The sequence below is a fragment of the Strigops habroptila genome, chromosome 23 (genome assembly GCF_004027225.2).
Source record: "Strigops habroptila isolate Jane chromosome 23, bStrHab1.2.pri, whole genome shotgun sequence".
In the NCBI taxonomy this organism is placed as follows: Eukaryota; Metazoa; Chordata; class Aves; order Psittaciformes; family Psittacidae; genus Strigops; species Strigops habroptila.
In genome coordinates, this window is record NC_044299.2 from 943431 (window position 1) to 970722 (window position 27292).

The following is a 27292-nucleotide window of genomic DNA, read 5'->3' on the forward strand; positions in this document are numbered from 1 at the left end:
GAGGGTGCTGAGGCACTGGAATAGGTTGAATGGAGAATGTTTGGATGCTCCATCCCTGGCAGTGTTCAAGGCCAGGTTGGATACAGGGGATTGGAGCAACCTGCTCTAGTGGAAGGTGTCCCTGCCCGTGGCAGGGGGTTGGAACTGGAGGAGCTTTAAGGTCCCTTCCAACCCAAACCATTCTATGATTCTATGAAATCTAGGCCTGGAAGCAGCACTTTTGCTCCAGACAGCAGCACGTTGTCTCTGCAGCATGAGGAAGCGGTTCCCTCCGGAGCGATGGTCCTAACGCTGGCAAGGGGCTGTGCTCAGCCTCAGTTACATACTCACGCTCAGCTGGATGTTCTGGGTCGTGAGCTCCTCAGCTTTCTTCTCCAAGGAGGACACCCAGAGCTTGCGCTTCTGACGGCAGCGGGACGCTGCTGCCCGGTTCCGCTCCAGGAACCGCTGCCGGCGCTCATCCGGGTCCTCATCCACCGTGCGCCTCCGCCGCCCGCCGGTGCTGGGGGTGGGCTGGGCTGGGGAGACCTGGAGGTGAAAGAGACATTGAAGCTCTGCTGTGGGCAGGCAGACACCCGGCAGCACAACCAGGCTCGGCAGAGGAGATGCCAGCTCTTGCAGCTGCGGTTAAAAGGGATTTGGTTTTGCACAGCAGCCAGGGCTGCCCATTGCAGGGATGGAGCGAGGGCAGACGGGGGAGCTGGGGATAAAGTTCAGTTCTGGGCCCCTCCACTACAAGAGAGACATTGAGGGGCTGGAGCAGGGCCAGAGAAGGGCAACAGAGCTGGTGCAGGGCCTGGAGCACAAGTGTGATGAGGAACGGCTGAGGGACCTGGGGGGGGTTAGTCTGGAGAAGAGAAGGCTCAGGGGGGACCTTATCGCTCTCTGCAACTGCCTGACAGGAGGATGGAGCCAGGAGGGGGCTGGTCTCTGCTCCCAAGGGATGGGACAAGAGGAAACAGCCTCAAGCTGCACCAGGGGAGGTTTAGATGGAGATGAGGAACAATTCCTTCCCCAAAGGGTGCTCAGGCATCGGAACAGGCTGCCCAGGGCAGCGCTGGAGTCACCGTCCCTGCAAGTGTTCACACCCCGTGTAGCCGAGGCCTCAGTGCCATGGGTTAGTGGTGGCCTTGGCAGTGCTGGGGAATGGTTGGACTTGATGAGCTTAAAGGTCTTTTCCAACCTGGTTGGTTCTATGATTCTAAAGCCCCTTTCCAGGCATTTCTGGCAGCCCTTCCTCCCTGCAAACTTCAGGTGTGAATCCACACGAACTCTCTGGCATCCTGAACCCAGTGCATGTGTGAATGTCAGGGAATTAGTTAAATCCCAAACTCCTACAGTCAGCTAACGGCATGTAACCACCAGCAGGAGTTTCTTCCCTGCCATGCCAAGGAGTTAATACGGTAAAAGACCACGGGCAATGCAGAGGAAACCACCTTCCTTTTGATATCGCTTAAAGAGAGTTTAAAAAGCACTTTGGAGGCTCCCACATGGGCAGGGATCAGGGATCAGCTGACAGAGGGTGACATCCAGCTGCAGGGCTGGGAGCACTCGATCCCACTCTGACGCACGCAACCACGCATGGGTCCAACCGCTTGCCTCCACTTGGGCTCAGTAACTCATTCACAGAGCACAAACAAATTCCAGCTTGGGAGTGGATAATCTGCTTTCAAAATGAAGCTGGGTTCAATTTCCCCTGGATACCTTCAGCTAAACAAGCTCTCAGAGGCAACCGGTACAAGTAAAGCCACATATTTCCTGCTTTGATTTGGGGAGAACAAAGGGAAAAGTCAGGGAGGGCAAAGGCACAACCTTGCTGGTGCTTCTGCGAGGGCTCTGTAATTACACCACCACAATCAGGGAGTGCAGTTCCACTTGGGTACTCGCTGTCAGGCAGCATATGGATATTAAACTTTTGGAAGCCTATCTAACTGATGGAGCAGGTGGCGATCCTGATGGAAAGCTGGCATTTGGTAAGCTGGCAGGAGCCACTGGAGCTGATTGCCTAAGAGGGGAGCATTTAACCCCAGTAATTGAGCAGAGAGAAGAGAGCGAAAATACTCTTTCCAAACTCCAGACCTTGTCAAGCAAATGAACGTGTTGCTGAAGTTTGCTGCCTGGTGGTGTTGGAGAGCATTAGCAGCACTGAAAAGACAAGGGGTTTAACCCATTTTGCACAGCAGGAAGCTGCAAGGTTTTCCCCTGCTTTCCCCAAGGCCCAGGAGCCCCCCAGCACCTCCAGCCCCGCAGGAGCAGACCTGTGGTTGAGCTGGGGAAGGTGCATCAGGGTGCTGGACAAGGATCTGACTCTGCTCCGGACGTGCGGTCACCATCGTGCTGGCTGAGCCCACCACCAGGTTGCTGCCGTTCAGTGAGGAAGATGCCGTCAAGCTGGCCTTCAGCCTCTGTTAAAGGAGGAAAAAGGACATCAGTGGATGTGTTCTCCATGCTGTGAAGGCTTTAACCAGCTCCTCTATGATCCGAGGAGCTGGGCTGCTGGGGATTGGGCTCTTCAGAGCCTACGGCTGATTCAAATCCAACCGAAAGCCACCACCATCTGGCCTTCCCAAAGGCAGCTTCCAACTTAGGCCCAAGCAGACAGGTGTCCACATCCCAAAATTACTACTGCAACTGGCACCAGCCCACTCCCAGCTGGCAGAATCTGCAGATAGACCATGGACTGAACAGGCTGAAGAGCCCAACTGTCCTTCATCACCCGCAGAGGGGTTCTTCTGGGATGGAGAAGGACCTCCACATGATTGAGACCATGCCTCGCAAGCAGACAGAGCAGCCACATACAGGCCAGTGGGGCAGGATGGCTCCTTCATGCCTCAGTGTTTAAGGTATCTCACCCCACTTGTAGCTCTGATCTGCCCCTGAATCCTGCAGACACCAAAACAGGGTGCAGTGGGAGCAGTGACAATGCACCAGCAATGGTGAGCAGCTCTAAGAGGTGGGTTTGCAAACAGGTCCACCCCATCCAGGCCAAAAAATCAGGGGGGTGTTCATAGAATCAGAGAATCATGGAATGGTTTGGGTTGGAAGAGAGCTAAAAGCTCATTCAGCTCCAACCCCCTGCCACGGGCAGGGACACCTTCCACTAGAGCAGGTTGCTCCAACCTGTCCTGGGTTTGCTTCCCCCACCCTGAGTGCACCTTGTTTGAGTCATGAAGAGCCAGGAGAGGAAAACTCTTTTATAAACTTTTAAAGGGATTTACATTGAAAGCCATTCCCAGGATCCTTGGATTACAGCACAACATCTCTTCTCTTGGCTCTGCCTTCCTCAAGCCCACCTCCAACCCATCTGTTATCTTGGAACTAGAAATAAACAGCCGTGTTTAGGATGGGGCTGAGGTTTGCCTTGACAACAACCTGCCTCCTCTGCCTGCCAGAGCCGCAGTGCTGATGAGCCTGATATTCCTGGTGGCATTTCCAACACCTGCTCCTGGTATGGGAAGATGCTCCGATGGCTCCGCAGGATTCCGGAGAAGCCAGTGAAGACTTAGGGACAACACCATGGACGTGCCGCCCTCCCCAGCATGGATTCGACACTTACCATTTTGGCTTCAGAGTGCACTGGAAGTCCTGATGGGGAAATGGACCCGCTGCTGTTGATGGGCGGCCCAGGAATCCCGGGAATGTTCGGCACCATGGACATTGGCCGAGCCAGCTATCGGGGAGGAAGCAACACGACGGGTTTGGAAGCTGAGGTGGTTTCATGCCGCGCTCCGCGAAGCAGCTCTGTCATAATTCCCCAACTGAGCACATTTATAAAGCCTGACAAACGTTCAGCCTTTAACTGCTGCCATCAATTCCTGCTGCTGTCACTGAAGGCCAGCAGCCACTCCTTTGGTGGCCATGGAGGCTGTTTCAGAACCACCCAGCCATACCAACCACTGAGGACAGGAGGAGGGCAGCTCTAAAGCCTCCCTTCCTTCCCTTCATTTCCCTGCCCTTTTCTCCTCTCCCACAGGGCTTCTCCCCACCAGCCCAGGAGAGTGGATGCAGAGGGAGGGTATCAGATCCCCTCTGGATCTCAGCACAGCTCTACTGCAAAGCTGCCACAACACCAAGGGTAAGGCAGAGCATCCCTACACACAGTGAGCTTTCTCCTTCCCCAAAGCAGGGAAAAAACAGAGTTTGCACTTGCTTTTATAAGCCACTCAGGTGTGCTGTTGTAAAGCACTACATGTAGGGACAGGACAAGGGGGAATGGCTTTATCCTGCCAGAGGGGAGATTGAGATGAGCTCTGAGGCAGAAGCTCTTCCCTGTGAGGGTGCTGAGGCGCTGGCACAGGGTGCCCAGAGAAGCTGTGGCTGCCCCATCCCTGGCAGTGTTCAAGGCCAGGTTGGACACAGGGGCTTGGAGCAACCTGCTCTAGTGGAAGGTGTCCCTGCCCGGGGCAGGAGGGTGGAACTGGATGATCTTAAGGTCCTTCCAACCCAAACCATTCCACGATTCTATGATACTACAAAACACAAGGTGTGTTTCAAACAGTTGGGAAGGTGTGAAGATGTTTCTGTGCCCACAAGCTGTGCTGAGCTGCCCGTGCATCTGCCTGCTTTGATGTCAGCATTCCTGTTACCTGAGGCAGGAGGTTTTGGCCGTTACCTGCTCAGCAGGACAGGCAGGATCCACATGGGCTGCCTGGTCAGGAGTTGAAGCACTCAGAAGATGCACAAGGCATCCACCCACCAGGCAAACCTGCTCCTGAGTTCTGCACCACGGAAAATTCTCCGTATGGAAAAGCACACCCCGCAAGGCTGATATTCCAACAGCTCTTTAGCACACTGGCAAAGCTAGGGTGGCTTTCCTGGCCTGCAAAACCAACATGTTCTCTGCAAGCTCCAATGCTTTCAATTGAGGCACGCTGTTCCAAATGGAAGCAGCTAATCAGGGATCCTACAGTTCCCAGCTCTGGATCAATGGCATGAGCCATCTGTCCAGGCAAAGCTTTGTTTTATTCCAGACTTATTGCCCTCTAGTGTGATGGACGTGCTATTACTGCCTCGCCAGAGCTGCCTCCCTCCTCCTCCTCCTCTTCCAAGTCTTATCTTGCACAGAGGGGGAGATATATTTTAATGCTGATAAAATGGGAAGTGTCTGCATCTATTTGGCAGGAGCAAAGCGCTGTCCCTTCCTCTGCCATGTGCTGGAAGCTTCTCTCACCGATATAACAGAAGGCATCTGCACGGGAGGGCCTGGGAGCACGGGCATGGTCTGTCCATTCGCGAGCTGCACGACAAGGGGAAGGGAACCTGTGGGAGACCTGCAGAAACAACAGTTCCAAGTTCACATGGATGGTTTCAAGTTTATGCTGTCCCAGCAGCCCCACTTGAGCTCAAGGGCACAAGTACAAGTTAACTCTGGTTAGCAGATTTGGGCTCATTTTCCCATTTCCCCTCCCTGGGGTGATCCCGGCTGCTGCTCCTTGCTCAGGGCTGGCAGTGATGTGGATGGCCCTGAGATATGATGTGCCCCAGTTAACTCCTGGGTGCACATGGGCTGGGTAAAACTTGGTGGTCGAGGCACAATGTCCAGCTCAACAGACAGAAAAGCACATCCAGGGGCTGCAGCTCCTGCTTGGAGAGATGAGAAGTACCCTCATGGGGTAAGTCTGGCACTAAGCATAGGGGGGAGCTGGGCTGCTCCTGCCTACCAGTAACTTCTGGTCCTGTGAGCCACGTCTGCTGAGCACCCACGAGAGGGTTTGCAAGGGTTTCTTCTCCTATGACTGAGAGAGCTGGGCTGGTTCAGCCTGGAGAAGAGAAGGCTCCTGAAGGGGACACCTTAGAGCAGCTCCAGTGCCTAAAGGGGCTACAAGAAACCTGGAGAGGGGCTTTGGACAAGGGCCTGTAGGGACAGGCCAAGGGGAATGGCTTTAAGCTGCCAGAGGGGAGGTTGAGATGAGCTCTCAGGCAGAAGCTCTTCCCTGTGAGGGTGCTGAGGCGCTGGCACAGGGTGCCCAGAGAAGCTGTGGCTGCCCCATCCCTGGCAGTGTTCAAGGCCAGGTTGGACACAGGGGCTTGGAGCAACCTGCTCTAGTGGAAGGTGTCCCTGCCCGTGGCAGGGGGTTGGAGCTGGAGGAGCTTTAAGGTCCTTTCAACCCAACCCATTCCATGATTCTATGATTTAGTTTCCATTAACTACTTCTGACTCCAGAGAAAACCGAGCTGGTTTGTGTCTGCACAGACAAAAGCTCTGGGAGATGGGAACGGCCCCACTCCCTGGAGGAGGAGAAGATCCCACTGGAGCCTAATTGAGACAAATTACAATTCCCAAGAATTCTTCCTTTGCAGATCATTCTGCAGTGAAATGCAATGCTCCTGCCTGTGGCAACAGGCACACAACCCCCTTCCTCCATTTCTGAGTGTTATAAACCTCACTGTGCTCCTGCTCTGACCCTCTGGACTCAGCCTTTCTAGGAGAACAGAGGAAAAGCTGGAGCTGATGTGCTCCAGACGACAGGGAGAGGAAGGAAACCATCCCTCTGCCAGCAAGGGCTGATGTCCTGCTCCTCCTCCATTCCTGGCAGCGCAGCAGGGAACCGAATGGAGGCAGAGATGAGCTGGGAAGAGCAGAGCAGAGCTGCTGGGAGCAGGACTTTGTGGGCAGGATAAAAAGGGGATGGAGAAGGCTGGGCTGGCTCCTCGGAGGAAGCTGTGCTGGCATGGAGTAACGGCAGGGTGGGGAGAAGCAGGAGCCGTGGGTCAGAGGAGGGGGGAGTTCACGGTGCCAATAACTCAGGCTGGAATTTTTAAGGCTGCCTTGGGAACGCGAACGCTCGCCTCTCATTCATTTCTATTGGGCATCCCAAATCCTCCAGGCTGCTTTTGAAAATCCCAGCCTAACAAGGCGAGTTACAGGGAGGTCACAGCCTCCCCTCCATCTCTGTCATGCCAACAGCCCTGCCACGTCTTCAGCAGCCCCAACGAAGGGACACTCAAAGCTGCAACCCCATCCCCAAGGAGGGATCGACTCCCGTGGGCTATAAAGGGAATATAAAATCATATTCAAGCCCAGCTTACTCCAGTTCTGCTTTCTTCATGCCTCTAAGCACAAGGGGACTCCAAACAGCCTCAGGAGTCGGTGCCTGGGCTGGGTTACAGAAGGACTCTTAACGCCCTTTGCAAAACCTCCGGACAATCACTTAATCCCTTAATGCCTCAAGACAGGATTTAAAACTTTCCATCAGGAAATCTGGATTGATGGTGCCAGAGGGTCAAAGCAGAAAAAAAAAAAACCCACACACACACAAATATGAAGTGACAGCCAGAACAAATGGCCTGGTTAATGTAAGGAGCCAGCCTCAAACAAGGGTAATTAGAGAGAGGCCAGGACCACAGCAAAAAAGATGCATCCTGACACCAAAGAATAGAAGTGGAGCTAAATATATGTCTCCTGAGGGCTCCCTGTAATGTGTTTCCTGCATCCTTCAGGCTCCTTCCTTTTATGTGCAGGGCTGGAGCTACCCACCAGTGTGACGGGGCTTGTAACCGCTGCAGCGAGTGCTCCGGAGCCTCGGCTCTGGACTGTTAAAGGAGCAACAAGGAGCGGGTCATTAGATGTGCCAAAAACAAACAGCTCCCGAGGCAGGAGCTGACCATGGAGGAGGCCAGCAGGTTGCAGGAGAGGTTACACTTCAGAGGCAGCAGCTGCCTGAGAAAATCCCAAAGCCATTACAGAGGCAGACAATTTCCTACCGTCGCTCTCGCCGCCGCATCAGGCTGCAAAAGCAACTTGGGAGTCCCCAGCCAGGCCCCGCTCCCACTGTAGACAGCAAGTGGCATGTCAGCATGTTTGGGGACTGGGTTTCATTCCTCCCCGTGGTGAGTTTTGCCTCGTTTCGTTACACGGAGACAATTAGTTCCTGCTTCCTGCACTTCCAACCTCATTCTGCTTCTGTAGACAAGTGCTGCAGCGAGGCCCTTATGCCCAAGCAGCCGCAGCGGGAACTGCAGCCCCTCGGTTGTTCTGATCATCAAGGAACTTACTGAGGTACCTAATTACTGCCCAGGCAGCCTGACGGGACAGGAGGAACCTCGGTGCACGTGTCCCTCCTCTGCACTTACCCGAGCTGCCTGTTGGAAGGGGGAGCCTGGGTGATGACAGAGGTTGGGGAAGGCAGCGTAGGATGGAGCGGGTCGTAACCCAAGTGTAGCGGCAGCGAGCCGGGCCGCACGATGGTTGGAGTAGGTGTAGAAATGATGACAGGCTTGGAGGTGATCTCCTGAAGAGGAACAAGAGACAGAAGGAGACAAATTGGTAGTTATCAGTTTAGCAATGACCTGGGTTTCTCTTCCTTCTAATGGCTTAAAAGCAGTTTAGTGTAAATGAAGGCACCTTTGCTACAGAAACTGAGGCACAAGGGGAGCGACTTACCCAAAGCCACAGTGATGTCAGAGCAGGGAGTGGGACATGGAAATTCAGATCCTGCTGTCTGCAGCAGCCTTTGGGAAATAATCCCCCTCCTTGAACTACTGCTCCAGCCCCAGCTAGCATCTCTAGGGTGGGAAGTTATTCAGAGGGAGAATGTCACCTGGATAATGTGACACCTTAGAGCAGCTCTCAGTGCCTAAAAGGCACAGGAAACCTGGAGAGGGGCTTTGGATAAGGGCCTGGAGGGACAGGACAAGGGGAATGGCTTTAACCTGCCAGAGGGGAGATTGAGATGAGCTCTGAGGCAGAAGCTCTTCCCTGTGAGGGTGCTGAGGCGCTGGCACAGGGTGCCCAGAGAAGCTGTGGCTGCCCCATCCCTGGCAGTGTTCAAGGCCAGGTTGGACACAGGGGCTTGGAGCAACCTGCTCTAGTGGAAGGTGTCCCTGCCCGTGGCAGGGGGTTGGAGCTGGAGAAGCTTTAAGGTCCCTTCCATCCCAAACCATTCCATGATTCTATGACTAATCTGCTCTGAATCATCAGCCCTCCAGGACACAGGGAACTGGTCTTGGTCTCATAGAAGATGCATTAGTTGTTTGTCACTTTTGCCCTGCCAGGAAAGCATTCCTGGGGTGAACACAGGACAAAAATCCACGTGGAGACTTCAGGGCAGCAAATGTGTATTTTAGCAAACAAACTTTTCTCTTTCTTTCTAAAACGAGTGGAAACTCACAAGCCCAAATCCAACCCTGGCACCCATGCGGAGAAAAAGCTTCTTCTCATCCAGAGGAGAGGCCAACATCTCCATGGGATACGGTGGAGGAGACCTACCTTCTCCTTGTTCTGTGGTGACTGTGGGTTAGAGGCAGGGCTGTCTGGTGGGGATGAATCCACCTCTACTGGCTCTTCCTCCTTTATCTTGATGTCCGGAGTGGAGGGCAGAGACATATCCAGGGCTCCAGCACTCTACAAGGAAACCAGCCACAGACTGAAAGGACAATTAGCTCATATTGTTTGTGAAGCATTGGGCTGCTCCCAGAGGAATTGCTATGGCTCTGCCAAAGGGTTATTATTTATTTGGACTGAAGGAGCATCTGGGAGCCCGAGGCGGCCGCACCGGCCCCATCCAAACAGAGACAGAGGCCTGGAGAAGACAGTCTCTGCCCCAGATGGCACCATTCTGTGGTTCCTCAGTAACATACACACAATTCTTTCCATAGTTTCGATTTTGGTTGCTTTTTTGCTTCCTCAAAGGGCTCTGCTCAGGAGAACAGGTAACAAAGCCAAATGCCTGCGAGTTCCAGAAGGCACTTTCATTCACAGCAGAGCTGTAAAGCATTGTATAAATCAGCCTGAATTATTTTATGACCCGATTATCAAAAGCAAACAAAGAGCCATGCAAGTTATTAAATATCTATGAGCGCCCCATTAAAATAAAACCCAACCATATGCTTGAACCTGGCAACTTGCCACCCCCCCCCCCAAGTTCCAGCAGTGCCACGTGCCCCATTTTAACCAGTTCATGACTTGCTGGGGACAGGAAAAGGGCAATAAGTGACAATAAGGTGGGGGGATGACTGAAGTGAGCAGCCACCTCTCCCTTCCTCAAAGCTGGAGGAAGAGGAGACCAAGGAGAAGATGGAGCACCGGAGGAGCACGCACCGGAGCGAGACTCTGCAGGATGCTGCATTTAATTGGGTTCCAACAGACCTCACAAATCACCAGGTCGGTCCCTCCTTCCATCCGGGCCAGGAGAAACTCTTCCTAAATCATTCCTGACAGCTGTTTGTCCAACCTGTTCTCCCTCCCTCCACAATCAATCCCAGCGCTTTCCTTCACTCGCCCCGACCGCTGACAGCTCGTCCGAGCATCCAACCTAAACCTCCTCCTTTGCTGCATTTTAAGTCTTCTCCAGGGAGGGAAAATTGCAGCAAAGAGGGTAAATCCGGGCATCTGTGGATGTTCCTGATGCTCTGAGTGGGGTGCACTGATTTATGCACGGGCTTTGCTTGCGGTAGGTGCAGAAACCATTTACCTGCCCTCTTAAGCGGAGACGTCGCGCTGGGAATCACTAAGGAGAAGGGATTAACATGCAGGAAAGTTTCAAACCACTTAAAGTGCCTCCAGGGAAGCTCCTGCTGTGTCTATGTTTCTAATTAACATGCTGGTGTCGAGACCACCCTTGGAACTGGAGGACAAAACACAAACAGCAGCAGCAACAAGGGCTCCATGCAGCCAAATGGTTGAAAGCATCTCAGAAATGCAAGCAGGCAGCTCTGGCCAGGTTTGCTGAGTGACAAGCCATCTGGGCTGGGGGACCTCGCCTCTGCGGAGATTTTCTAGGAGGGAAAATGCTTTCCCTAATGCCTGAAACCGCCCCAAGCTTCACAACAGCCCCTTTGCCTGGCTGCAGGCAGAAATATTTAGACTGCAGTCATCCTAAAGCGAAAACCAGGGAACACCGAACAACTCAAGGGTCTTAGCTGCAGCTATTAGGTAGCAGAGCTTAGGAGATGGGTGGTCTGACTTATAAAGCGACTGGCTAGACTGTGGGCTGCTCAACCATTTCGATGGGAAACCACAAGCAAAAAGCCACCTTCTCCCCTGCACAGAGCCGAGAACAAAAGGCAGGGAACTCAGAGCCGCGCAGCGCCGAGGAGGCCCTCGCAGCATACCAATGAGAGAGATCAATTTCTGCTTTAAAGAGCCCTGTTATTAGGAGCGAGGCTGAAAGACAGTTTTCAGGTTTAATTCTGAATTCCTCCGTTGCCCATCGGAGGGAAGATTTACGCGGCTTCTGCTCCTGCAGTTTATTTCCGAGCAGCGCCGCTGACTGCGAGCGTATGGACGCCCATAGATCAATTTAGTAAATGTATGTGCCAGCCTAAGAGCCCACCACGCATCTGCTGCTGCTCAGCTCCTGCAAAAGGGAGGGGGAAATGGCCTTAATGAGCTGCTATCCGATGAGATCCCGTTGTCCTTCAGCCCCCTGCACTCCCCAGGTTGGCAGGGGCGGCCTGAATCGATAGTGCCTGCATAGGAAGGAGCTCTTTGTTAGGAACAGCCTCTCTCCTTCATGGAGCCCCTGCTCTCTCTTTGCATGTGCACCCTTCACATGCTAAAGGCACACAGCTGAGCTGGTCCCTGTCCTGCTGATTGCACCTTAAAAGCAGCAGCCTTCAGGATCTCCATCCCTAAGGAGGCGCTGAGTCCCTTCCCTGCTGATTGCACCTTAAAGGCAGCAGCCTTCAGGATCTCCATCCCTAAAGAGGCTCTGAGTGAATTTTTGCTGCTTAGCAGAGTCCTGCCTCTTTTCCTGCATCTCTTCCTCAAGGTGCAAGATATGTCAGGCACTGCCTTGGGTTTTTGGAGGGGTTTTGAGGGGTTTTTTGTTGAAGTGAAAAACCAAAGGAGTAATAAACCATCAAAATCCCATCACGCCAGGCCTCGGATCGCGGGATAACCAGCCAAAGTCACCTGAGTTCAAATAATGAAGTCCCATATTAAATCCCAGACCACACTAAGTCACCCTCCAACACCCTCTGTTACACCTCCAACATCCTCTGATGCCTTTCACCAGAGCAGCACCGTCCCCCCTCCAGCCCCCACAACATGCACCCAGCTCTGTTTTGTGACAACAGTGGCCTTTGCCTCTTGCCTTTTTCTCATCATCCTCTGCAGCTTTTTTGAACTCGTGCTCAAAGGAGCTGGCCAGTTCATTGAAGAGTCCCACTTCTTCACAGTTCTTCAAGAACCGAGTCGGGGTCGGAGTCTGATCTGTTTGGGGTTGTAACACCAAGCATCAGTCAGAGAGAGGGGAGAAAATACATCTTGAACCACCTTAATCCCCTCCAGAGGAACGCAGAAAATGGGGTATTGTGAAAGTCTGGGTGCTTTTCTGCTAAGGTGTGTGTCCTAAGTGACAATTGAAAAAGGGGGAATTCATTTCTTATTGATTTTGTTTCTCCAGTATTAAATAACCATTGCAGCAAGAGGCAGGCAGTGATTCCTGCAGAATTCCCAGCCTGTGGTTCGTGTCCTGTCCCTCCCACCCCGGGGTTTTGCCTGTCCTCAGCTGAATTGCTGCTGCAAGGAAGGATATCAGTGAGGTTTCATCTCCCTGAAACAGCAGATCTTACAAATAGAGAGTGATGAGAAGGGAACCAGCTGACCGGAGCAGCTCCAGTGTGTGGAATAGAGCCGGGCAGAGCCGCTTCCCTCCCCGTGCAGTCTCCATGCATTAATTCCATCCTCGGACAGACGGCTCCGTGGGAGTGCTGATCATTACCACCCTGTCCAAAGCCATCCCTCTGGGGCCCGTTTTCCACCAGATTAACACGTTGAGTCATGATCTCTCTGGCCATCACCCAGGCTATAAAGCAGGAAGCAATGGCCCCGCTCCCGGCGAGCCTCGTGCTGCGTGACGTTAGGTCAGGAGTCCAGGTACTAGTGGGAACCCGGCACGAGCACATTGCACCGAAAGAATCCATCTGGCAGCAAAAGCACATGGATTCTGAAGCACAAAGGGGATCCCTGGGATAGTTTAGCCTGACCTCCTGCATAAAACATCAGCTGCTTGGCACGGATGCTCCCCGGGCGAGCCGCGGTAGCTGTGCGCGAGCTGAAGGGGCTATGGGAAACATCCCATTCCATTTCCAGCCAGGGGTGGGGAGTCTTTGGGAAGCGACTCCAGTGATTCCTTCCCCTCACTGTGACAGAACTACGCGTTATTTCCAGCCTGTTCAAACCCTACCTCTTGGCTATGTCGATAAAGCAAAGGTCTCCTCCGAGCACACTTTGCTTCCCCCCCACATCTCTCTTCATTAAACCAAGAAACTTTGTCAGCTCAAGATCTCGGCAGGAGGTTGTTTTTCCAGTGCTTTAACAGCTCTCGGGGCTCCTTTCGGACCATTCCCTGTTTAGCAATGTCCTTCCAAGCCGTTCACACCAGCCCAGAGCCCAAACCTCCAGCGCTTTTCCCAGTGCCACAAAGCAAAGCTGTATAACCTCTCTCATCCTTCCCTTGCCCAATTCGTACCTCCAGGAATTGCAGCAACTCTTCCACCCCCAGCAGCCCCCCAGAAGTGCCCATTTCCATGTAACTAAGTCTCTGTGCTGCCAGCTCTAACCAGCAGAGAGAGAACAATTCCTTAGGAGTCGCTTTAGCTTCAGCATGGCGAGAGCTGCATGTTGAATCCTCCTGCACATTAACACACGGGCGGCTGCCCTGGGCTCGGCACAAAGCAAGAGGGAGGGAGAGAACAAGAAAACCCAGAGACAAAATGGTGGCTTAATAAAAGCAAACCAAAAAGGACATTAGGAATGTAGGGCAATAAGAGCCTGGATCTAACTGCTCAAAGCCAGCGTGCTTTATAGCCCCCACAACCCCCCGGCTGCTCGGGCTGCATCAAGATCTCAGCCAGGGAAAGGCGGCGTTAAATAGGCTGGTCCTGCACTGACCACAGCTAAAGAAGTTTGGGGGTTTTAATGTTCTTTGTGGTTTACCCCTGAGCAACACACTGAGCATCAGCTCAGAGGAGCTGGGAGAGAGGGTTAGACCATGTTCCTTGTGTTAAAATTGAAGCGTTGCATCCCACCCATAGTTAGACCTGCCAGAGCTTGGGCACAAGAGGAATCTACAGCTCTGGGAGAATCATAGAATCACTCCATGATTTAATCTACAGCTCTGGGAGCTGCAAAGAGGAGGGTTTTGAGCAAGCTGGTCTAATGGAAGGTATCCCTGCCTGTGGCAGGGGGTTGGAATTGGATGAGCTTTAAGGTCCCTTCCAACCCAACCCATTCTATCATTTTAATGCTGTATCCCTGTTGCAGCAGGTGGGACTTTGGTTGGAGATGGGATCATCCCCCATTCCTGCTCCCCCATCACCTCCTGCTCAACTTACATCCTGCATTGATCAAGCAAAAGCTGTGCACCTTGTTCAGAAAGGGGGGAACTGAAGCCAAAACCACCTTTAGGAATGTGAGGGTTCTTTCAGCCCCTGCCCCAAATTCCTCACCATCCACTCCCGTGAGCCTGATCCCATTTGTAATCAAATCTCCCACCAGAAGCCTGTGTTGCCACTCCAGGGAGAAGCTTTGTGCCCTTCCAGCAAAGGCTGCAGGAGCTCTGCTACGATCCTACCTGCAGCTACAATTAACTTGAAGGCTTTAAGGAACCAAGTGAATTGCTATTTCCTACTTCAACACCGAACTGGGGCTGGAGATAGGGAAAAGGATGCCAGGCTCTTCCAGCTCCATTTCCCCTTCTGAATTCCGAAGGCTTCACAAAGCATTTCCTCCTCTCTCCTTGTTCTCAGCAACAGCCTTTTCAGCCAGTGGTAACACAAACCTTTTAAGCAGCCTTACTGAACAGGGACTGACAAGGCAGGCGGGTATCTGTAACCAGCAATGATCTGCTGCCAGACAACGATATGCAGGGGGGGTGTTTTTGTTCTCCCAATCTTATAAAGGCTGCATTGACCCCGTGCTGCAGGAGCTGCTCATTTGGGCTCTGCCAATGCACTAACTGGTGCACTCGATGGTGTTTTAATTTATTAACTGTTAGCCTAAAAGCTCACAGAAATTGACACCTGGGCTGAGGAGAGGAAGCTGAGTTTGTCAGATTGTGCTCCTCGTCCTCAAAGCACACGCAGGAACGTGAAAGCCCTTTTGGCCATAAATCTTCCAGTCTTAATAAAAAGGGTGAGAGCTAAAAAAAAAAGAGAAGGAGGAGGAGGAGGAAAAAAAAAAAGGAGCCCAAACCCCACAAAACCTGATACTGCCATAAAAAAGGGAAAAAAATAGCAACTTGGAAGCCTCTGGCTTTCCTTTCCTCCTGATTAAATGCAGATCACAAGCGGGTTTTATGGGAGGTAGAGCCGTTTTGCAGTGCATCTGGTCGCTGGTATTAATCTTGCAGTCATGCTGTATTAATGTGCCCCATTTCCCGCGCTGGCCTGGCTCGGAGCGCCGCATACCTGCGATGATGACTGAGTCGGTTCGAGCGGGGCCGAATTTCAATGTCATCTCATGCTTGTGTTTATGAACAGCCAGGTGGTCTTCGTTTGTAAACCTCTGCAATGAAACCATTGAGAGACTGGTGACTAAATGCATTGGGGTTTTACGGGTACATCCTGCAGGAGGATGGGGAAGGGGGGAAGGAAGAGAAAGTCACCCGGAGAGCAACGGTAACGCAATCACTGCCGAGTGTTAAAGCCAAACCAGAGCGGGACACGCTGTGTGGGAAGTGGGGTGTGGAAGGAAAATGCCATTCCATGGGGCTTCTGGGGAATGGGGGACAAATATTGCTGTTCATAATACTACTACTAATATTAATAATAATGATAATACATTTTGTTAAGCATTGGGGCCACAACGCGGCTTGCAATCGATGCTGGAGATGCAAACCCGCCCGGCTCACTCGGTGAGATGCTCCCCGTTATTGCTGACTAATGGAAGGATGAATTAGGGGCTATTAGGGAATGGTTTTGGGATGCCATTTGGCAAAGCTGGCACCTGCCCGGTGATCCAGGCTGTGGCTTTATGGAGCAGGTTGGAGCGGGATGCCCGCCGTGGTGCTTGCCGATGGCGCAGCCGAAGCACGGCCACTGTGGAACAGGGAGAGGGGGGATGCAGCATAAAGACTCCATCTGAAATTCCACCTGAACTGCAGGATAAAAACCCACCCATGATGGCTTTAGGGGTGTGCTGGGTGAGGGAGCCGAGTGCATGGGGCTGAAACCCAGACAAAAGGGCAGCATCACCCGTTGCGGGGCTGCTCTGAACGGCTGCACCAGCCCCAAGCATCGGGATCAAGGAAAGGGCAGGGGAGAGGGAGAGGCAGGGATGGGGTTAAAGCAAAACATCATAAAGACCCGAGGATGGATTGCGCCTCTCCTAATAGACTGCGACAAAGCGGGAGCTGAGGGCACAGCTCGGGCCGTACCGCAGGATTTTTATGCATCCCGGAGCCGCGCGGCATCGGGCTCGTTTCTAGAAAGAGCTGCTGCTGCTGCTGCAGTGAAACATTCCTGCGCCTTTCCCCTTCCTTTTGTCTCTCAGATGATCTCTAAGTTCCCTTCCAACCCTTATGATTGTCTGATTCTCTTTAAAGCATCCAACAAACAACCCCAACCCAAAGCCACCTGTGTCGGTGAATCAGCTCAAGCATCACACTCCGGCTGCGCTCGCTCTTGCTGATGCTTATTTACAACTCAGATTTATTTTCCTTTATTAAGCAAATCCCTGTTTTCCAGGCTTGGAAGCTGCCACGGCACCTTCCCAGGAGCTGTGTGACAGAGGGGGGAATGTTAACACAGGGTAGGGACAGCAATGCCGAGGAGGCAGGCGCATCCGCACACATCCCATCCATCTTCCCCTCGGTGCAATAAGGGTGCTATCAAAGCGTCCTTCAAACACGCTCTAGGAGAAGGTGCTTTCGGTGATGACTCGTCACCAGGGCTCAAATTAATACAAATTCAGAGCTGGTGGGTCCTAACTGTGTTGCAGGGAGAAAACTAACGAGGTTTTTGGCTGCGTAACTCCGGGTGGGCACGCTCCAGCTTTCCCGCTGCTGCTCCCGGATCTGGTCCATAACTAAACCTTAACTACAATTTATTAATGGTTTTGTTAAAGACACACGAGTCCTGGGTTTCTTTATTCCCTGCAGCTTCCCAAACCCCTCAGCCCTGCTCCAAACACAGACTCGATTCCAAGCAGCGCTACAAATCCCGGCGATGCCAAAGCATCCCCGAACAAAGGAGAAGCGAGCGAAGCGCCGCCGTCCTTTTCCCAACGGGAAAAGACCAAATCTGCAGCATCGTTTCGCACTGCCCTTGTGCAAAAAGAGAGGGGGGGGGGACCAGGGAGGGAAAAGGGGGGGCACTGACACTTGGTGATGTTTCTGGCCCCAAAAGCACCCTGGGTTTTAAGGGGCTCGGCTGCCATCCCCGCTCGCCCTCACACCACGGTGACAAGAGGATAGGTGGGTTACGGTAAGTGGAGAAGGATAAATCAGGGTTTTGGTGAGGAGCAAGGAGCAGCCGGTTCCAGATGAATATTTAGCAGGCAGGAGGCTGCTGCTCCCGGAATACTGAACACCCAGAGTGAGGGGAACAAGGAAAAGGAAGAAAATTCCCACTTCTGGTTTATACCAAAGATCTTTAGATCAATGAGGGAAGCGGCACGAGGACGAGGTGGAGAACGGGGTCCCATTTCCCTCCCTGGCTCTACCACGGGCACGTTTCAGCCCAGCTTTGCTATAACTGAATTTGTTTTAATCTTTCATCTTGCTCCATCGCTGGATTTTTTTATACTTTCTTTTCCCCCCCCCCCTTTTTATTTTTTCTAGGGCACTTTCCCTGCTTTCGGTGCGTGTTACAGCTCTATTTAACATCTTTATGTGGTCTCACAGGCTGGGGAGCTCTCTTTTTCCCTGCACAGAAATGCTCACAGACACAATATATCTTTCCACATACATTTCCAAACGCCGAAACCTAGAGGCTGAGTCTGGCACTTCAGTTCTAAATCATGTCATTTTACACAGAGCAGAAAAGCGGGGGGAGAAAGGGGGAAAGAGGAGGGAGAGGGGAAAAAAAAATGGAATGAGTTAAAGCCACAGCATTGGCTTTAATATTTAATCTCCTTCCATCAGCAGCTGCCATCCAGCAGTGTTATTTCAGCCCGCTATTCTGCGGGTGTCGGAATTAAAAGGAAGATGTAGACTATGAACTCTTTGGGATAACGAAAAGCAAAGAGCTTCACACCAAGGGCTGAGTAAAACCCGAGTTTAACCACCACCCACAGCCCCGATTCCTGCTTTTCTCTCCCTTTGGAGCGCGCAGCTGGCATTTGGGGTTTGGGAAAGCACAGGGTTGGGTTTATTTACCCCAGAGACTGTAACAGCTTTTGGGAGAAAACAGATTCGAGGCAGCCTAAAGCTGGCCACTCCACATTCTTCACTCAAACAGGCTGCGACAGCTCCATGAACAAATGTGCTCATTTAAAAAGCTTTATTTAATAGGACGCAATCCTTCCAGCTGGACCAACGCACCATCGCCATTAGAGCAAGAGCCAGAGAAGAAACGCAGGAGGCCGAAGCGTTTAGTCAGAGCTTTTTCTTTTCCCATGCCTTTAATAAGCACAACGTGAGGAACAAGGGCTTGCTCGGGGGTTTGCCTTGCTTTTTATAAAGCCTACAACCGGGTTTGCTGCAGAAGGAGGGTCGGGCGAGCGCTGAAGCCATCGCATCCAAGCCCGCGGCCACGCGGAGCCCGGGTGCTCGTTGCCTCTCCCGGCAGCTCCAGCACGGCTATTTTTTAACCTTGACAGTCATTTGCAGAGCACATAAACACCCTGGGCCAGTCATGCAGCCAAAAGGCAGTTTTAATATAGACCGGGTGTAGGCTACAACAGCACACGCTGTTCCACGGGTGCATGGTTGTAAAAAGAAGACTTTTTACCGCACCGAAAGCGCAAGCTGTGGTAGAGAGCAGAAGGGAAAGGGGCGAGGAGCCAAATCTGTCTCCATCAAGCTCATTACACAGCTGAATTAATCAGCTGTCATTAAGACAGACGCTGCTCCAACCTTAAACCCAGCACAGTGGGTGTTATTCTGTCCACGGACACCACGGAGCTGCCTGACATGGTTGAAACACCTGGAAAACAGGGGAAACAAAAGGAAAGGGCACGTGCCTGCAACTGCGGTGCCAGAGGGGAGCGACGGCACTAAGAGCTCCAGCGTGAATCAGCTGAACTCAAAGTCACTCATTTTAAAAGGAGCCACAACAGGTTTGACTTCCAAAGTCCATCCGGTTGTGGTGATGCCCTAAAGCAATGACTGTGATGTGATCAGCCGGGGGTGAGGGGATGAGAGGTGTCAGAGAATCATGGAGTGGTTTGGGATGAAGGGACCTTAAAGCTCCTCCAGCTCCAACCCCCTGCCACGGGCAGGGACACCTTCCACTAGAGCAGGTTGCTCCAAGCCCCTGTGTCCAACCTGGCCTTGAGCACTGCCAGGGATGGGGCAGCCACAGCTTCTCTGGGAAAAGTCTGTGCCAGCGCCTCAGCACCCTCACAGGGAAGAGCTTCTGCCTCAGAGCTCATCTCAGTCTCCCCTCTGGCAGGTTAAAGCCATTCCCCTTGTCCTGTCCCTCCAGGCCCTTGTCCAAAGCCCCTCTCCAGGTTTCCTGGAGCCCCTTTAGGCGCTGGAGCTGCTCTAAGGGCTCCCCTTCAGGAGCCTTCTCTTCTCCAGGCTGCCCCAGCCCAGCTCTCTCAGCCTGGCTCCAGAGCAGAGCTGCTCCAGCCCTCGCAGCAGCTCCGGGGCCTCCTCTGGCCTCGCTCCAACAGCTCCACGTCCCTCTTGTGCTGTTGCCCCACAGCTGGATGCAAGACTGCAGGGCTCTGCCTTGTTCTCCTGTCACCTCCCTCACTTGGGGAACCTCCTGGTGGGCAGGACACAGGAGAGCAAGGCCAAGGCCATGGGGAGATGCTGGACCTCCTGCACTCATCCCAGCCCACCCAGCATCCGAGCAGCACGTCCTCGCCGCGCTTCCCGGCTGCAGCAGACCCGCTGCCTACGCCCCAACCATCCATCTCCCCGCTGACAGGGCTCAGATGGATTTCCAGCCGCTTGGCAGGCTGGAGAGATATTCCCCGTTCAGTCAGCACAACGGCAGAGGTAACTAATGCGGGGTCACGGGTGCCCCCAAGGGCTGGGTGCCCAAAGGTTATAGCTGTTACTGCTGGTGAGTGATGTGACCCCCCAGTTCTTGCGCAGATCTGGGCTCCATCTCACCCATTTCCCATCTGAGCAATGACAATGATAATTCCCTCCCTTGCAGAGAGGCTGTAAGGATTAATTCACTAATGTGCATAAAGTGCCCAGATACTGGAGTGATTCATAGATTTTAAAGGCCGGGGGGACCATTACAATTATCTACCCGGGACCACGTGAATCCCCAAATGGGCCCATTTCCACAGGAAAGGAGATGACGAGAAGGGAACGCCGCAAAGACTTGTTGGTTTCAAAGAATGCACCAAGGGTACAGCTAAATCGTCTTATTTTTACACTTACAAGAGATGACACACACAGATTTTGGACCTGTTTCCTCTTGGAGGGTCCCCCCTATGGCAGGGCTCGCCAGGCCAGGTTTCAGAAGAGCTCAGAGCCCAGTTGCTCCCACTAAAGCTTGTGGCTGAGTCTCTGGAAGCAGCCAAGGCACCGAGTCGGTGCAGCTCGAAGGTGGCCGCAGCAGCTCCGGTTACTGAGCGCTTCTGGAAAGCTGGTTTCAGTGGCAGCATCCTTCTGCTAGAGGAGGGATGAGACGACACGTCCGCGAGCCTGAACAGGATAAATGAGAGGAAGAGTGAAGGTTTACGAGCGATCAGCTCCTGAATAAAAAACCCCACATCATTTATTGCACGTAGAGCATTGAAAGGGAGCTCTGCCGCTCCTCGAGCACAATAACCCTTTGCAGGAGGGGGAGAGGCTGCTGGTGGGCTGCGAGCTCAGCGCAGGCTTTACACCGAGAACGCCCCTGAGCCAAGGTCGTTTCATTCCAGCTTGTGCGGGGGGAAGGAAAAGCAGAAAAGAGGGATGAGAGGGAATTGGGCATGAGCCGGGGGCCACCGGCTCAGCGCCCGCTGCAGCACTTGGCTCCGGTGCTGCCGCAGCGGGGCCGCTTCTTGCGCTGCGGCAGGATGCTGCTCTGCAAAGCGTTTGGGCTTCCAGCACCCAGCACCCTTCCCAAGACACAGGCAGCAGGAAAAGCTTATTCCTACTCACTCAGGTCCTGTGACTATCAGAAGGGCCACAGCCAGCCCCACGTGCAAGCAGCACATTTGTGCAATTCCCCCCCACCCACTTAAACTGCCTCGGGATTAAAGCTTGAAATGTCATTTTTGGCTCAGGCAACACCCGGGACCGATGTGGCTGTGCCTTTTTCTTACATCCTGTGCTGAATTCACCTTCCTTTCCTAGATTTAAAAAGGCATAAAGGAAGAAAGAGCAAGCAGCAGAAACTTCAGCCTGTTTACAGGCAGCACAAGGGTGCTGGCGTTGCGAAGCCACGTCCAAAGAGCCAAAAAGCTCTTTAACAAACACTACTTTTGGGATGCACATTCTGCAAACCACAAAAATTTGGCTTTATTTTTTTCCTTACAGAGAACCATCTGCCTTTGGATGTTGTTTTTCTGAGGGATTGGGGGTTTGGTTATCACAGATTGGTGCTGCACAGCAGCATCTTCTCTGTGTCACATCATCTGCCCTCCTAATGCAGGCGGCTCCACGTCGGGCTTCTCCCATCCTCTCCAGCGAGCCGAGGGAGAGCAGCAACAGGGTTAAGACGCCAAAGCATGACACAGGACACTCCAGTTTCCCTGAGCTCAGTGCCTGGGAGGTGACAGACAAGCTGTATTTTTCATAAGGCAGCAACAACCAGAGGGAGAGGATATTTTATGGGCTGAGTATTCGGCTCCTACCAAATCACTGGCAATGAGCGCTGAGATGCTGAGGTTGTTCCCCAAAACTTCCCTGTAATTTAAACAAAGAGTTAAGCATGTTCTGGAGCCCGTCCCATCCCCATTCCTCCTTGGCCAGAAGGGCAGAGCATTTAACTCCGAGTAGGTAAATAATTTAATTTACATTTCTATAGCTCCCCATATCCCAGAGGGCTTCTCATACACATGCCCCTCCACTGAAATGCAGGTGTTTCAGCAGGGGGGAAGGCAGCAACCATCTGGCCTACAGCACACCATATAGCAGTGAGGAGGGAAGCCAAGGACACACGGGGCAAAGTCTTTAATAAACTCTCTGTTCAACTTTACTTCTTTTCTTTATGATTATTTTAATAAAGTCTCATATGGTAGACACAGCTTCTCCTTCAGCCCGAGCTGAGCATCGGCACGTCTGAGTGCAGGCAAAACCAAGCACCATCCCTCTGGAGCAGCCAGCAGCCAAGCTGCCTGGCCAGGAAGGCATTTATCCCACTGGGATTCAACCTAGCTTGGACACTGGGCGCTTTTCCCATCAAAGCCAAGCTCCAGCTACTGAGGAATTTCTCTGCAGTGCACCAAAGGACCACGAACCAACCTTCTCTCCTCTTTATAAGGGGCATATGGAGGCAAACAGCAGATGGTTGAGGTGGTTTATGGAGCACCCGGGGGGAAAGCAGCCCCTCATTTTGCCCTAAGTACACCTGGTCCCACAGACGAGGAGCCTTCAGTGCCTCAGAGGCACCGCTCCATCAGGAATTACAGCCCAAACCCCAGGATTCAAACCTGAGCTGGGAAGATCAAAGACTCCTAAATCTCCACCGGGAGAGCAGGAAGGGTTTGCTAAGACACTGATATCCTCCTGCGGTGCTCGAGTGATGCTCGAGGGGGATGGCCACCTCGAGGAGCCAAGTCTGCTCCTCCTGAGCTCTCTGTGGGCAGCTCCATCCTGTCAGCAGCAGCTCCCTGCACCCAGACACAGAGCATCGATGCAGGGACCTGCCCGAGGTCGCACCACGCCGGCGGCGCTCGCTTAGAGCCGTCATAATTATTTCCTTCCACACGGTGGAGCGGTTTTTAGGCTTGTTTGGAGGCAAGTGAAGGTTATTAAAACCCATGTATTAATTACTGCTGCCACATAAGTTAAGAGGAGAGGCACAGCGGTAATTAAGGGAGGTGAGTGAGGAGGTGGAGCTGCACAACGTCAGCGACTCCACAGCTTGTGCCGATAGATCCGCGCCGGCCCCATGGGAACCCCCAGATCGCTCCAATGTGGATGTGAATCATTATTACATCCCCAGCTCGAATCCCAGCAGCAGCAGCCCAGGTTTGCAGTGTGACCTTGGGCAAGCCATCAATTCTTCCCCTACCTACCAGACAGAGCAAATAAAAGGGGGGAAAAAAGGCACAATCCTTCATGAGGGCGTTAGGGAAGAGGGAGCCGACCGCGCACGCAAGTACCAGGAGCCGTGTGAGAAGCACTGCAGGAAAATAAAGAATATATATTAACAAAGGCAATTACAGCTGCGTTGCCCTGAGAGTATTTCAAGTGTGGGAGCTCAGTGATTCATTAGGAGCTCAGCGTCTCTTCCCGTCACAGGAGCTGGGGGATAGAGCCTAAGGAAAGCAGGCAGAGGCACGGGAGCTGGGGCTGAGGGAAATTCCTGCCCTGCCCTACCGCAGAGAGCTGCTGGGGCTGAGCTGGGTTAGGAAGTTGTGTGGCATTGCGGGAGGAAAAGGGTGAATTCTGCAGCTGGGTTATTCAGGGGTGTGATGCAGAGAAAGGATCATGAGCCCCTGTGGTGGTGGGAGAAAAGGAAGGGGAAAAAAGAGGGGAAACCAAATAAAGAATCCCCCCCAAAGGCTTCAGATCTACCAGAGAAAGCCAATCTGGGCTCCTGCCTCCCCCTGCATGGCCCTGCTGTTTACCAAATGAGTCACTCTTCCTGCCTCGAACACTCCACAGCTCCCGAATGAAGAATGTGGGAGCAAAAACCCTCCTTCTCGGCAAACAAACAGCATCAGCCCCACACGCGGCTGCGTGCGAGGGGATTCAGAGAGCAAAGAGCAGCAGAACAGGAGCCTCCTTCCCCGCATACCCTGAGAAACAAGAATGGAACGTGCAAAACTAATTCAGCCCCAACCTGGAGGGGATGGATTTGCCTGCAGGGCTGTGGGTTTGTGCTCGGGGAGGCTGCACCGGGATCTTAAACCACCTCTGGATGCTGGCCAAGCCTGTCAGTGCCGCACGGGCAAGGAAAGGCTTTGGCAGCAGGTGCTGGAGCAAAGGCAGCTCCATGGTAAGGGCCATTCCTGCTTCCCTGCTCCCGGCCAAGCCATGGAAGCAGCCTGGGGATGCTGCCCCAGTGTTATCAGTGAGCTTGGAAAGGGAGGTACAGGGAAATGGAGGGGTTGGAGCCAGCAGGACTGAGCCGAAAGCAGGATGTGGATGTCTCGCTTGGATCTGAGCTACCCAATGCAGCTGTGTAGGAGCAAGGGTGTGTGGTTGGGTCCTCGAGCAGCAGGGCAGAGCTGCAGGGAGCTGCCGTGCCCATGCACGGGATGGTGACATCTCCCTTTCTGTACTTACCCCGGGAAGAGAAAGCAGTGCTGGGAAAGCAGGACTCCAGCAGCGGATTCTGCTCCAAACAGCCTCAACTCCAATCCAACCCCTTTACGGTCATTCCCAAAGCTAATTCACAAGGGTTAAGGGGAAGGGAGGTTAAATTTGCTCTCATCTGAGAGGTTTGGGGGTTGTCCTCTCAGAAGATGCCTGCACCAGGCTAACAGGATCCTCTGGCTGCTGCACTATTGTTTCAGGAAAGCTGATCCTAAAGGAAAAGTTAGCTCCAATGGGAAAAAGCTCTCATTGTGCCAGTGTGCTGCAGCTTGGAAGAGCCTTGGTGACTCAGCCTTGACCTCTGAACACCACTACAATTAGGAAGAGGATGCCACGGTCCCCATTCAGGTTTTTAATGCACTGGAAGGTTGATTTCCTTCAATTCATTTGTGATATTGGGTATGTGCCCACCCATTCATGGTGTGTGAGGCTCCATCGCCTGAAAACAGGGGTGGGTTTTGTGGCCTGAGCTTGGACCTCTCCTGAGGGAGCTCCAACAGCAAGTGTGAAGAGAGCAGCATGTTAAATGAAGACAGAATTCAAGTGGTTTGGGGTTTTTTTCCCCCCCTTTAAGGGTGGCATTTGTTACTTGGAAAGAACATGCTCTAAGGAAGTGTAGACCCACATAACTGACTTAATCATAGAATCATGGAATGGGTTGGGATGAAGGGAGCTTAAAGCTCATCCAGCTCCAACCCCCTGCCATGGGCAGGGACACCTTCCACTAGAGCAGGTTGCTCCAAGCCCCTGTGTCCAACCTGGCCTTGAACACTGCCAGGGATGGGGCAGCCACAGCTTCTCTGGGCACCCTGTGCCAGCGCCTCAGCACCCTCACAGGGAAGAGCTTCTGCCTCAGAGCTCATCTCAATCTCCCCTCTGGCAGGTTAAAGCCATTAAAAGCCATAAATACACAAAGTGGGGTGGTGATTATGGAGGGTGGTGGATTGGAGATCAAGTGGAGAGGGGCAAAACACACCAGGCAAATGGAGATTTATGGGGCACGTTGGAAATGAGCTGTGGAAATAAGAGGGGTCTGGTCCCCTCTGTCTACAGTGAGAGGTACAAGTGCTCGGTGGGGATGGCTTTGGCCAGCTCCTCTTTCCACATCTATCCCAGTGCAAGATGTGAAATGAGAAACTGAGGAACCCACCAAACCCCTGCTGTGATTCCCATCAGGCCAAAGCCATTCCTGCCCTCACATCCCTTCCCATCCACCCTTATTCACATCCTATCCTAAGGCACAATTTCCATTCCCTTCACCTTCTTTATTCCCTTAAGCAGCCCTTAAAGCACAACCAGCTCCCCACAACGATCTCTCCAAGGCTGTGCATCCTTCCTTTGTGCCTCCCCACATGTTCCTCATGGTGCTTTTGGCCAACCCAGAGAGCTCCTTCCCTCTTTTTCTGCCCCTGCTTCCCAGATGCAGACACAAAACCCAGCCCTGTCTTTTCGAAGGCCCATGATAAGTTGCCAGGTGTCAGCTCAGCGCCGTAATTAAGCTTTTAAAAGCAGATAGGCAGCAAAAAAACCTTCAATTCCTGGCGCTTGACTCTTTTTGCCTCTTGGAAGAGCCACCTGGTTTATCGTAACAGGTAGATTTATGGGCATATTAACGCGGCGCTGCTGCTCCCACCCTGATGAGGTTCTCAGTGACCCTCTTCTCGCTCAGGATTTATGGGTTTCTATTGCAGAGGGCTCTAACTCCAAGCTCTTCGCCTGACTCCAGCCTCCAGCAGGAACATCTCCCGCACTCAGGCTCTGGATCCTGTTTTTCCCACCCCAAATCAGCTGCAATCATTAGGCAACGGCACCGACTTTCAACCGGCGCCAAGTTTTCCCCAGCAAGTCACGTCAGGTTCATGGGGAATCACGGAATCACAGACTGGGTTGGGTGGGAAGGGACCTTAAAGCTTATCTAGTTCATCTAGTATTCATTATATGAACAGAGAGGGGAGATTTAGATTAGATATTAGAAGCACAGAGTCACGGGATGGGTTGGGTTGAAGGGAGCTTAAAGCTCATCTAATTCCAACCCCCTGCCATGGGTAAGGACACCTTCCACTAGGGCAGGTTGCTCCAAGCCCCGGTGTCCAACCTGGCCTTGAACACTGCCAGGGATGGGGCAGCCACAGGGATGGGTTCTCCATTGAACCCATTCCAGTGTCCCACCACCCTCATACCGAAGTCCTGCTCTTCCAATGTTTGTTTTAAACATCTCCCAACCCCTGCCATGACAGAGCTCACATCGGAGCCGTCTACACCCCAGGATTACATCCAGGAGTGCATTAACCCACTCCCAGCTCTCCAGCACTCAGTTGTGACCCAACTAAATCCCCAGCAAAAGCCTTTCTGTGCTTGGAGCAAGCTCCCAACTGCAATTCACACCAGCGCAAGGCTCTCACTCGCTCCTAATTGCCTCTTGGCTAATGGTATGTACCCTTTTAACATCCCTTTCCACCTGCAGCTCTTAATAAAGTGGATAAACCCTTAAAGTGCAAGCCAAATGAAGAGGAGATAGAACCAACGTAACACAAGCAGCTTTGCCATCAGCTTTTCCCCACCGTGTTTGATCTACGGCCTCGCAGGCAGAGATCCCCCCCGCCGCTGCGGTGCCAACGGGGTGATGATTCAGCGATGTGGAAATACACAGCTGAGGTCACCAAAAATCACTGGATTCGCATCCTTCGGGTCCTTCCCATGTCGCTGCCCCCATTCCGGGCTGCAGGACATAAAATTTCACGTGCAGGCAAAGCAAAAGGCACTGAAACTCTCTTCTAAAGCTCACAAATGGTTGGGTTTTTAGA

General features: G+C 52.8%; 1 protein-coding gene across 3 annotated transcripts in view; it reads right to left on the reverse strand.

Annotated features, from left to right (window-relative positions):
- ATF7 (activating transcription factor 7) overlaps positions 1-27292 on the reverse strand; it is a 70584-nt gene that overhangs the window by 9479 nt on the left and 33813 nt on the right. For all 3 annotated transcript variants that reach the window (XM_030510691.1, XM_030510692.1, XM_030510693.1), the window contains exons 3-10: positions 15355-15451; positions 12036-12154; positions 9209-9343; positions 8074-8231; positions 5171-5270; positions 3557-3670; positions 2259-2405; positions 331-528 (exon numbers count right to left, since the gene is read on the reverse strand). In XM_030510691.1, coding sequence (XP_030366551.1) covers positions 331-528; positions 2259-2405; positions 3557-3670; positions 5171-5270; positions 8074-8231; positions 9209-9343; positions 12036-12154; positions 15355-15451 — 1068 coding nt within the window. The remainder of the gene's footprint in view (positions 1-330; positions 529-2258; positions 2406-3556; positions 3671-5170; positions 5271-8073; positions 8232-9208; positions 9344-12035; positions 12155-15354; positions 15452-27292) is intronic.